Genomic DNA, 12,786 nt, shown 5'->3' with positions numbered 1-12,786 from the left:
GGATGAACTCTTCTTCTTTGAGGAGCTGAAGCAATGGGTCACTTTCCATAACAAAGGTAAAAGAAAACTCCTGCAGAGACTTAGCCAAAACCAAAAAACGAGAAGAAGAGAAAATCAAATGACAGAAGAAGAGAAGGCCAAAGAACTTACGAGGTTTAAAAAGAAAATAAACAAGGTTTGTATTATTGAGGAGGCTTTATAAAATCCAACGTAGCTTCTCTTGTTCCTATCTTTCTCCTCTCTTTCCAAGATAACAAAACAAGTCCAGTTGGAACTAAAAGGCAGCAGCTCCTATTGAAAGTCAATTTTGAAAGTCCAGCTAAAACGAAAGGGCAACAGCTCCTTTTGAAAGACAATTTTAAAAGCCTAGCGTGCGAGGTTTGAGAAGTCACATTAGCTCTTGTTTCTCTACTGCTGTTAAATGCCACAGTAAGATTATGGTGTTGGTGCTTTGAAAGCAACTATGCTGAAGCAAATTCTAGGAAGATGTACAGACACTTTTCCAGCAGAAGTGACAAAGCTTAGAATGAGTTTTCAAAGATTTGAAGCTTCCTCTCTGATACCATGTAGATAATAAGATGAGAAAGAGATACAAAAGGATTAACATGGTTTGGTATGAAACCTACATCCACGGAGACAAATAAAGCTTCATTCATAACCCAAACACACATACAAACTACATATATACATTTTGGCCTAACGGCTAGATAATAGCTATAAAACAGTAACATAACGGTAACATTCTCAACAAAATGGTTTATCTAATCGGTTGCAATGATTCGAATTCGCTTCCGCTAAATTGTACCTACGATTCTAAGAAGATCTCTCTCAGTTGTGCTCTACAACTACGCTAAAGAGTTAGGGCTCGAATACAAGAGGAGCAGAGCAGGAGCAGAGCCCTTATCTCCCTTTCCTCTGTGAATGACCCACGATCTATAGGAAGAATAGCCTAAAGAATAGAACCATCTACGATTTCTGTTTAATAACTACTTCCTTCCCATAAACCTGATGAGTTCACACAAAATCCAAAACATCTTCTAATCTTTCTTGAGTACACCATTAATGTCCATATAGGAAGAACAAAAAATGGATGTAAGCAATTAGGCTTCAACAATTTCTTTCATCCTACGTGGGTTTGCATTTTAGTTCCTCATCATTAACGTAGCTTCTCTTGTTCCTATCTTTCATCCTTCTTTGGTTTTCTTTTCTTTCTATTTCTGAAGTCTAAATTAAGAAAATGAAAATTTTCAATTGAGTCACATCAAGGATCAGCTTTAAACCTTTATGTGTCTGCCCTTATCATAAACAAAGTTTTAATAATTGGTATCGGTATTGGTATCGATATCGAACGATACCAGATAAACCCATATCAGTCCGTACTAGACATTTTTACCCCCTAAATTTTAATAAAAATAATTTTATTTATATTTTTACCCTTTGTCGGTATCCCTGGATTGGTATCGGATTGATCAAGATTCGGTATCGGTCTCTACCGATATCGATACAAATTGGCCGATACGATTGATCCGATAACAATTCCTTAAATCATTCATAGATGATTTAACTAAAGACATACAGATGAGGTTCCTTGGTGTATTCTTTTTGTTAATGATATTATTTTGGTGAATGATACAAAAGTAAAGATTAACGCCAAATTAGAGCTATAGAGATCAACCTTGGAATAAAAAAAATTTTAAAATAAGAAAAACGAAGACGGAGTGTATGTTGTGTAATTTTAGTTACACTGGGATGGATAATGAGGTGATGAAAAATGATGAGAGAGATTCCGCAAAGTGATTATTTTAGGTATATGTGATGAAACATAAATAAAGAAGGTGATATAGAAAATGTTTCACATAGAATAAAAATAGGATGGGCGAAGTGGAGAGGTTCGTCTGAAGTATTGTATAATCGACGTATTCCTTTAAAAATGTCAAGAAAGATTTTATAGGGGAGTCATACGACCAGATATGATGTATGGTGTAGAATGTTGGGCAGTTAGAAGCGTTATACAGATAACCTTAGTGCAGCTGAGATGAGGATGTTAAGATCAACGTATAGCAAAACTAGGAAGGATAAATAATGGAACGATCATATTGAAGCTGATTTGGGAGCAGCTGTGATATATGATATGCTACGAGAAAATCTTTTGAGATGGCATGGTCATGTTCAACGGAAGCCTTTGGGTGCTCTAATACAAAGGAGTGATTTGATTCAAATTGAAGGAGTTAAAAGAGTTAGGGGCAAACCTAAAATGACTCTAGAAGTGGTGAGGAAATACATGCATAGCTTAGGCCTTGTATCAAGTATGACCTCGAACAGAGCTAATTGTAAGATAAGGATCCATGTAGCCAACCCCATTTAGTTGGGATAAGGTTGAGTTATTGTTGTGGGGTGGTGCAACAACTATATCTTTTTTGGTAAAAGCAACTAACTATATCCATGCCTAATATTTGTTTAGTCACTTTATCAACCGGTGAAACGTACTTTGTGTACTTTGGAACATAGAAGATAAACTCAACCAAAACCTATCGAAACCACCGAGATAACTCAGTTTCGTAGGTTTTCGAGATGAGTTGAAGGGGGACTTTTATAAAATCCCTGGATTCGACCGGGTTTCGATGGTTTCAAACAGTTTCAACTGGTTTCGACCATATGTCAATAGTTTCAACACTTATGCCCATCGAAACTTGGGGAAACTTGACTCGAAACTAGGATAAACTAGTATTTATGGCAGAAACCAGGCCAGAAACTTAATTATGTCTAATATCTTAAGTAAATGATTTTGTATTTGTATATCTTATACAAATACAAAACCATTTACTTAAGATATTATTCATTAATAAGCAAATATCCCCGATTTAAATCCAATAAAAATAGTTAAAAAATAAAATTTTAAAAGAAAAAAAATCAACCCCTCAGTTCAAGAACAAAACTGGATTTTCATCGGTGGGTGCAATTTTCAACTTTCTAATGCTAAGGTTTTTCTCAAATCTAAAAATTCCATAAATCTTAATATGGTAAAACATTGTTAAAAACCAAAAGTGCGATAAAATATTCATTTGTTTTGATGTCCAAAAAAATATTTTCATTCAGAGTGATTTTGACAGCATTAGCGCACACCAAATTAAATTTGACCGGTACATAACTCCTTCAATATAAATCAGATTTAAGCAATCTTGGACTTGTTGGAAAGCTATTAAAGTAAAGCTTTCTAACAAATCCAAGATTGTTTAAATCTGATTTATATTGAAGGAGTTATATTCTGGTCAAACCTTATTCGATACCATGTCCAAGAACAATATACAGTATCAAACTTGAATCAAAACCACAAGTAATATTTTTAGGGTTCTCTATGTGAAACTAATGCATGGAATGAGTTTAAAATGTCAAAAATAGGCAGCACAACAAGAATTAGGGCAAAAAACAACTACTTCTGGGCCTTGAAACCAAGGTTCAAGTTAGCCTGGAGAACATCCCAGGTTTCGACCGAGATGAACTCGATTTCTGGCTGGTCGAAACCTAGTCGAAACTCGAGTTTTAGAACCTTGCTTTGGAGTAGGTCTCAATCCGTGTTGTGTGAATCCCTTTCTTCAAATATGTTAGATGGACTTCCTAAAAAGCAATCTCTTCAATAAAATTTTCTTGATTACTGAATATATTCTACGTATAGAAATACCAAATCTATTTCTCATTATATAATATATTCTATCTAGCAAATAACCAAATGATTATGATTTATGATCCTTTTTTTTTTTTCTCATAAATATGTCATAAATACAAATAGAAACTATACCAAAGAAAACCCAAGAAACATACCCAACCCAATCCAAGAAAGCCCAATCCTAGTTACAGACTTACAGGCTTACAAATTTTTTGTTTTGTTATAGGATATTTGTCCATAAATTCCATTGATCATTGATATAATTGTTTAAGAGGGCAGACCTCAATGTAGGGATGTAAATGAATAGCCGAAATCCATTTTCGTATCCGTGTCCGTATCTGTTTAACACTATCCGAATCCGTCCGAAAGCTAAACGGATACGGATAAACTATAGCTATCCGAAAAACTATATTTACATGTAAACGGATAAAATATCCAATCCATATCCGTGTCAGTAACTGTTTAGCACTATCTCAATCCGTCCGAAAGCTAATCAAATGCGGATGCGGTTATAATACTATCCGAGCCAAATCCGATCCGTTTGCATCCCTACCTCAATGGAATGGCAAAATTGCTCCATTGCGACCTAGTGGTCACAGGTTCAAATCGAAAAACAATCTCTCCACAAAGGCAGGGGGGTAAGACTGTATATTATGACCCTCTTGAGACCGTAAGGTTGTCTACAATATGACCCTCCCCAGACCCCGCTTTGGTGCGAGCCTGAGCCTCGTGCACTGGGTATGCCCTTACTGATGATATAATTGTTTGTACTTAGTTTTTCTTTGCTGCCTCAAAGGCCATTTTCACACCAGCGTCTTTTGAGGACCAGAGATCACTTAGACCAGGTCAATGCCAGCATCTAACAACTTGCAATCAAATCAATTTTTGTCCTGAATGATGTAGTCTTCAGTTAATGGACCCCATTGTACAAACTAAAGATACCAAATTGGGAGAATATTATCTTTGTAAATTACACCAACAGAGAACTGATTTAACTCCCCCCCCCCCCCCCCACATGGATCAAAATCCACAAACCTGCAACAAGCTATACAACAGTAGCAGCTCACCTACCTAACCCCTGCATTTAGCCTATACAACAGAAGCAACTCAATTACCACGTAAAACAGGCATTGTGGTAGTAGGGGAGAAAATTGTTAAGAAAGAATTACAGAAAATGAGAAAAGAAAAGGAAGCAGTTTGTAATGTGCCATCAGAAGATAAATGACAGCGGCTCCACCAGAGAGTAACTACTGCTGCCGCTAAATTCTTACACTAAATAATTGAGCTGGTGGCCAAGCATGGGTGACCCAACTGTAAAATTTGGTGATCCCTGGAGACACCAGCATTCTGGCAAAGAAGAAGAGTAGATAGATGATCTTTTGCTAGACTTTTTAGTTCTAGTTACCATTACCCGGTCATTTTTTAAGCGCATTAATTTCATCTGCTCCTTGAAAGATTTCCAGCTGTACAAAAAAAATCAATAGAATCAAAATTGTTCAATATCAGATTCCCAACAAAAAAAACACGAATACAAACACAAGGGAAGCAGAAACCTTATGGTAGTGTCTTGCAGTAAAAAAACTAGCTTTTGTTTGTCTGGTTTGATTGTTTTAGCATGTCCATTATAAAGGAACCGTCTATGGCCCATAAGAAAATGAGGGAAGTTGCCCCCTTGTGTTGTCACAAAAACTTCGCTAAACAAGCAAACAGTATAGTCCAAAGCAGCCAACTTCGAAGAATAGCCCTGCAAACCAAAAATCATGGAGCTAAACCAGAACCCATGAAGCTTAAGATTAGGAAATAGAAATCAATTACCTTGACGTTATTTATAAAAAATTATTACCTCAAAAGATGCAAGCTCCTCCTTAGTGGCAAGAGAGTCCTTGGCTTGGAGAAGGGGAAACATCTTCAGTAGTGGAGCCAGATTCCTCTCTGCCTGGTATATTTTTCCAGATGCAAGAAAAATCGAGGTGGTGTTGTCAAAACCCATGCCCCATAGCATCATTCCAACCTATGCTGACAAGGAAAAAGTTTCAAGAAAGAGTCATAACTATTACAATGCATCAAACAATATTTGACGGCAAGGGGGAAAATGCATCATGAAACTGGAAAATAACATCAAACTACAATGCATCAACCACTTCTGTTATGGATAAAACAGACAAGGGTCCAGACCAATTTCTGCTATTTATAGGGTGTAGGACGCATAGTACCTTCTCATTTTACGTAACCATACAACATTGCAAAATTATCGTTTCTACTACTTTAGTTTTGAAATTTTGTTGTTGTTGTTGTACTATAAATAAGCACGGACATGCAAACCATGAGACCAGAACAGCTAGATGTATCTGTGCTGTATTTATAGGTTTAAACTCTCAGACCTCAAAATGGTCACTAAATTTCAAGATTCTAGCTAGTTAACATCAGCAATCACAGGACTCTCAGCACTTTCAAGCTGGAGTTCAAGTTGGGTTATTTGACCCTCTTTTTTCCGTGTTGTAGCATTCAAAGCAACAAGATTAGAGAAGATCTAAATTGATACCATCCATCACATGTTAATTATACATAGAAGACTCATAAAATTAAGATTTCAATGCCACGAAAACCTATATATCTTTTGGTCCTGAAAGAACAAAAAAGACAGGTTTAGTCACCTCCAAGGGAGTTAGTGGACATCTTCCATTGATTCTATTTATGCCAGGTTCGATCACACGATTTTTACTTTTAAACTTTCCTCTCCACCCCTTTTCACGAACTGAATCCATTTCTAACTTTTCAGTCTTCCCTCCATCGTACACACAGCATGAGAAAGCCACCATATCCTACAGTCAAAGGGAAATGTTCAATTGAATCCATTTACAACATCACAGGTCCACAACAACTTTGAAGATTCAAGAACTTGGTCAGCATATTCATGGAAAATAAGCATTGATACCTCCTCAAAACGAAGGTGGATGGAGACATACTTCCCACTACTCATTGAGCTCTTCTTAATCATGCGATTGACTAATTCCTTTGCTAGTTTTGCAATAGGAGTAGAAAATCTCAGTGCTTCATAATTGGCTAAGCATCTAAGATATTGAATATTAGATGGAACTTCCATTGCCAATCTGTTCGCAAAGGGCGATATGCGGATAACCCTGCTTCAAACAGGCAATCCATAAGAAAAAGACCTTCAAAGCAGGTTCCACATAATATTACTGACAACTGATAGATAGCTTGATAGTGACACAAAATAACTCAAAAGGCTCAAATAAAATGTCTGTTTGATCATCATCATTGCAGGTTCTTTTTATTTTTATCTTTCCCTTTTCTTTTTATATCCCTTTTGCTGCTCATGGGTAACATTTTCTGTTTGTTGGTTAAGAAAAAGGGTATCACGTAGCTGAAGTTAAATTCATGCATGTAATGCTACCTAACAGCATACCTCACATTAATTACATTCATAATCGAGCAAAATATACTTAAGGGAGATAACAAAGAATGAAGTAATTCATATTAGAAATCAAAGGATGAAATCTTCAATTTAAAGAAAAACTGTGATTGCACTGCATTATCTACCCTTGTTTTTGCAAGATAGGGTAAACTTCTCCCAAATAATAACTGGCTGGAGCCCAAGCTTTGGCTCTGAAGATTGGTATATTACTCATGTTGTTATCGTATCTTTCCATCAATGCCTCAGGTAATTCCCGTACCACAGTCACATAGCCTCTCAGTGTGGTAATAAAATGGTCTTCATCATATATGTCTCCAAATCCACTGCAAAGATAAAATAGATAACATTACTCAGCAGTTTCTAGCTTTAACTTCAAAAACTATTAAACTAGATTGTTGTGCAGCAGCATCCGTAATCAGTTGAGGAATATAAAATTTTAAGCCCCTGAAGTTAACTAATCCAAAGAAACTATTTGAAAAATAAGTTACATGGTATTTAGAAATGGGGAGAGGGTTTCCTATGCTGCCAGTGTGGGAAGGAGTCTGCACTCCACACCAATAGATGTTTTGAAAAAGGTATCATTCACATGGGGCCTACATATTCAGACTAGGAGAGAGAAAATAATTTTAAAAAAAACATGAGAGGGAAATTAAACTCTGGCAGCATGGGAAAGTTTTTCCCTTAGAAATAAAATTTATATCACCTTTTATTAATTTCCAACTTCTAATGCACAAGGACAACTCCTAGAAGATTGTTGTTGTGGTAATAATTTGAAATTCCTCGCAGCAGAAACCAAATTACAAACAGAAATATAAACCCATGAGACCCATAACCGGGATATTTTGTCAATGCTTGCATGCAGCAAAATCTCTCCAATGGGTTTCTCCATCAATACTTTTCAATAAACAATTGTCAATTTCCCAGATGAAAAGGGCAGCAAATAGGGTTGGTGGGCATGGGATAGTAGGGAGATCCACTAAAGAAGTAGCAGGAGAAAAGGAAATCAACTCATAACAAATTTGAGATACTTGATAGAGGGATTAGGTTTCTATCAGACTGCCCAGAGTAGACAGGAAAAACTAAAAGATCCCAACTGGAAGTATGGTACCACATGTCTCAGTCAGGAAGAGGTCAACAAACACAATAGTTTTTGATTGTGATAAAAAAGTTAGACCTTAGGTCCTCAACCATGACATTAAAAGTTGATCACCCTAACTCAAAATCCCAGGTTTCATTTCAACTATGAATTATATCTTATTTTTCACCTATTGGTGCTACTCCCAAGTTCCCTTGATGCATTTCTTTCTAAGTTGGTCCTCCAAAGTCATATCACTTGTCCATCTCAACATTCTCAACTCAGCTATGACAATAAGATAAGAACCAGATCAAAATATTTGGCCACCTACCTTGGGTCCCTCCACACACTATGGAACTGAAACTGAGGGATGACCAGCACAGCATTCAAAAGCCCTGCCACAGCCACCGCATTGCATATCTGGCAGTATAAAGTTTGATAACAATAAAAATTTCAGTTGAACATAGACAAACTACTGCATGCACCACAGTCTGCATATATTTGGCATGCTTGAAGAAACAGTTAATGAAATTAGCAATTGAATATCAAATTGCTGCTTCAAGGGCATCTATAAATCTCATTTCCATCATTTATTGAATTCTAGTGAAATTTAATGATTCTTTTGTTTTCCCTCATCATTCGCATTTGTCCTTTTTCCTTGGTGGTCAGAAATAATGTACTAATAACATTAAAGGATAAAAGAAATAATGCAATAATAACATTATAGAGCAAAAGATTCTTCACATTTTTTTGTAATTATCTTTTTCTGCACAGGAGGGTGCCAATTGTTCAATTTTGGGTCACATTAGAAGCACCTCATCACATTTCTAGAGGCACCCTGATATTTTCAAAAAAATATCACCAATTTTTTACTGTCACTTGAATGTTGAACCAGTTCCCAGCCAGAATCTGAGTAGAAACCAGTATTGATTCTTGGCGAGCCTGAAAATGATTGCCAAAATGCAGGGGAAATGGCTAATGCCTTTGCAAGAAATCAGAACCTCTATGAGAAAGAAACTCAGGCAAGAGTGAATCCAGAAATAGAATAAATTGAGGAGATTTGATGATTCATGTATGAAAATGGTCGTGCATACCCACAAGAATTACTTACTGATGAGCGTTGTTGATTAAGACCACCATTAGCCTCAACAATCAAGTAACCAGAAGGTTGTGTGGACCCTGAAAATTAATGGAAATTTTAGTTAACAATAAAAATGTAGCATTCTTTTCCTTCTTAACACAAACAAATCATAGTGGTTACTATTTTCCCTAATGTCTAATAATTATATGATTGCTCTATAATCTTTAATTTTCAGTAAACATGCTCAAGCCAAGAAAACCTCGGACACCTCTTAGATCAACCATTAAACACACAGAAGCTGAACATATGTTATTAGATCACTGATAAACACAAATGGAGCGGCAAAAAGCAGTTAAAAGATATATCCATACCAGAGCGTCCTCCAGTAGTGGCACTTGAACAGTTTTTCCTTTCTGTCAGCCTCCTTCTGTACTTCCATACGGAAGACAACTACAAGAGGAACCAAATAGATTATTAGCTATCAATTGTTCACTACATAGCACACATTTTACTAATAGAATCAGAAACATTTATAGCGAAATTCTATTTTCATCACCAAGAAAACATTTGTTGCTGGACTACTGTGAATATGCAAGTGTCTTGCTTAGGTTCAAGTGAAAAACAGCTGGAAGCTCTGAAATTCAATGTATTAGGTAAGGGAAGCAATACAAGACCAATATCTTGAATTACTGCCAGTAATTGAGCTGCGGCCTGGGTAGTTCTCAGATCCACTGAAGCAGCATGGTGACCAACTCTGTTAACGTCATGAGGACTGCAGTTCTACAATTTGAATTCCCAGAAGCCCAAAAGAGACTGTTTCCTCTTAAATTCACAGTTCTATAAGAACAAGCATAACTAGTAGCGGTAAAATGAAACAGTCTATAATGTAGCTTCTTTGTTAAAACATGCTCTGTTTATCAAGTTCTTATTTCCTTCCTGGTTACACCTTGAATCGTTGTAATCAAGGAAAAAAACATCATTCTTGCAGCCATTATCGATAGCTCATAAAAAAAAGCCTCCATTATATTATGAGACCTAAACTTATTTTCTTAATATGCTTAGTTTTTGCCTCAATTCAGAAACAAGATTGAATTTCAGTAACATGTTAAAGGTAAATAAACAGATTAGACTGATTCCAAAACCAAAATCTAGAACTATTAAGGCAAAAGCAGTAAGAAAAACCACCCAGAAAACAGAAACACATTAATGAAGCAGGAATAATAAGAAAGAAAATAAAAGAAAAGGAGAAATAGAAGAAAGGGAGAACCTCAATGGCGGATGCATTATCGGACTGAATTTCAGGCCAGAGCTTGCGGAAAATCTCGGGGCTTCGGTACACCGACCCAGGAATAGGAGGAACAGAACGGAGGAGAGCAGAGAAGGTGCCAACGCACATGAGCAACCCAGAGAAGTAAAACAGGGGCAAGAGAAGGAAAAGCCGTACATTGCAGCGGAGGAGGACAGAGGAGAAGAAGCTCTCTCGATGATGTGTCTGGGAGTGAACCTTCGACCGTAGACAGCGCCGGTAATGTGGGCCACGAGAGAGTCGCCTTGGGGAGGAAGGTGGACTCGAAGAACTGCTTTCGCTACTGTAACCACTACCACTCTTTGTAGAGATAGAGAAATGTTGGGTCTTCATCTTCATGTCTGCAGAATCTTGTTAATGCCCATTACAGAGGATAAAGAGAGAGAGAGAGAGAGAGAGAGAGAGAGAGCATCATTGGTATCAAGCTCTTTGTGGTGAGAGACTGTAGTAGTGGGTCCTGGTTCTCATCGTTGCAGAATCTACTTAATGCCTATTACTGAGAGAGAGACAGAGAGAGGAACATTGGTCCCAAGCTCTTTGTGGGGAGACTGAATGGTGGGTTTTGGATTTCAATGGCTGCAGAATTTGGTTAGTGACATCATAGGGAGGGAAGAGAGAGAGATAAAGAGAGGAACATTGGTCTAATGCTCTTTTTTGGGAGATTGTACTGATGGGTCTTGGTATTCATGGTTTGCATAATCTTTTAATGCTAATCAAACCCTCAAAAAGAGAGAAAGAGAGAGAGAGGTTGATCGTGGCTTTTTAGGAGGTTGAGAATATGGCTTTTGCTTTTGAGCTTTTTGAATCGCTTGTTCCACAAAAACTTTCAAGAAAAGTTGCAGGATAGAAGGATCTTTGAGAGCAGAGCTGAGAGGTGCTTTACGAGTCTAGACTCTAGAAAGAGGAAGACTGTTAGAGAGAGAGAGAGAGAGAGAGAGAAACTTAACTAGTATTCTGTAAAAGGGGATATGAGGATATGAGTTATGGGAGGGAAGATAAAGTTCAGTTGCTAGCGCGGCTCAGAGACGATAAAGTAATGTGATCCAACGGAATAACGGTAGTTGGAGTTGTAGGGAGGTGGTTTACATTCACCATGAATGGCGGCGTGAAACGTGAAAGGGGGCACCACCGCACCAGAGCCCAGAGGTAGTGTAGAAGCTCTTTAGAGATTAAACGGTGCCGTATTGTATTAGTAGTATTAGTAGGTCCCTATAAAAGGAGGTTGAGTTGGAGATGTCAATTTGTTGTTGCCTTTTTCACACACCATGACACCATGTGCTGAGTGCTGTGCTCCGTGGTCCGTCCGTAGTAGTAATCTAATGAAATGAAAATGTCCCATTCTCTTGTACGTGGACGCAAGATGGTGACAAGGAATTAGTTGGTTCTGGATTTCCTGTCTCGTAGGACAGTGGAGGTCACTACCAGTCTCTCCTCGCGTGCAAAGCAGATACACTAAAGTATACTGGGTTAATATCTCTAATTTTTTCCTCGCGTGCAAAGAAGATACATTATACTTAGTTACGGGAAAAATAACTATGTCCAAAAGTGTGGCCTACGTCTACACTCCGATAAGTCTTTCTCTTTTTTATATAAAACAACATCTCTGTCCCTTTGTCTTAAAAAGGAGATAGATACACATGGGAGTGGTAGAATAGGCCGCCACACTCTTGGATAGAAAACTATTTCTTGTTAGTTGCAGTCTCTAATTTTTCTTATATGAGTGCATGGCCCTGTGTTGGGAACGCATGTGAAAGCATCAATAGGGTCTGTATTTTGACATCTTGATTTCTTTTTTAGAATTTTTTTATTCAAAACTCTTGTAAATCTAGCTATAAGAGGTAAGTTTCATTGATTTTCTGTTATTCTATTGTTTGTCAAACCCTTTTTTAGTTGTGTTGCAATACCACCTTCGAATACTGATTTTATTATATGAACTTTAAAACATCATTGCATAATTCATGACCATCTGTTGTCGTCAAGATATGTTTTGGTGATGTGGACTATCTGCAAAGAGGAAGAGTCATTGAGGCTTGAAACGGACTTCGAGGGAGGGACTCTCTGATGCCTCAATCAGTCCAGTGCAACAGATAAAGCGTAGAGGGATTACGGAGAGAACAAAGTCAGAGCGGGTGTGAGTGACTTGTCGTACTTGGGTCCCCCCTTTACTCTTTAAAGGGCGGTGGAATGGTTATCAAAGTAGTGGTAGAGATGGTTGTTGTGCCAT

The 12,786-nt window shown here is 37.4% G+C and overlaps 1 protein-coding gene across 1 annotated transcript; it reads right to left on the bottom strand.

The window, feature by feature from the left end:
- Nucleotides 1-4,624: 4,624 nt before the first annotated feature.
- On the bottom strand, nucleotides 4,625-11,157 carry LOC122662503 (O-fucosyltransferase 10). Its single transcript, XM_043858157.1, has 10 exons — nucleotides 10,524-11,157; nucleotides 9,628-9,706; nucleotides 9,287-9,354; nucleotides 8,507-8,595; nucleotides 7,226-7,423; nucleotides 6,600-6,804; nucleotides 6,319-6,486; nucleotides 5,508-5,675; nucleotides 5,218-5,408; nucleotides 4,625-5,127 (listed from the first exon to the last, which is right to left on the bottom strand). The coding sequence occupies exons 1-10, from the start codon at nucleotides 10,899-10,901 to the stop codon at nucleotides 4,932-4,934; spliced, it is 1,740 nt and encodes a 579-aa protein (XP_043714092.1). The 5' UTR covers nucleotides 10,902-11,157; the 3' UTR covers nucleotides 4,625-4,931.
- Between the last annotated feature and the right edge of the window lie 1,629 nt (nucleotides 11,158-12,786).

This window comes from Telopea speciosissima, chromosome 5, assembly GCF_018873765.1.
Source record: "Telopea speciosissima isolate NSW1024214 ecotype Mountain lineage chromosome 5, Tspe_v1, whole genome shotgun sequence".
NCBI classification, from domain to species: Eukaryota; Viridiplantae; Streptophyta; class Magnoliopsida; order Proteales; family Proteaceae; genus Telopea; species Telopea speciosissima.
This window is presented reverse-complemented; position numbering and strand designations above follow the sequence as displayed.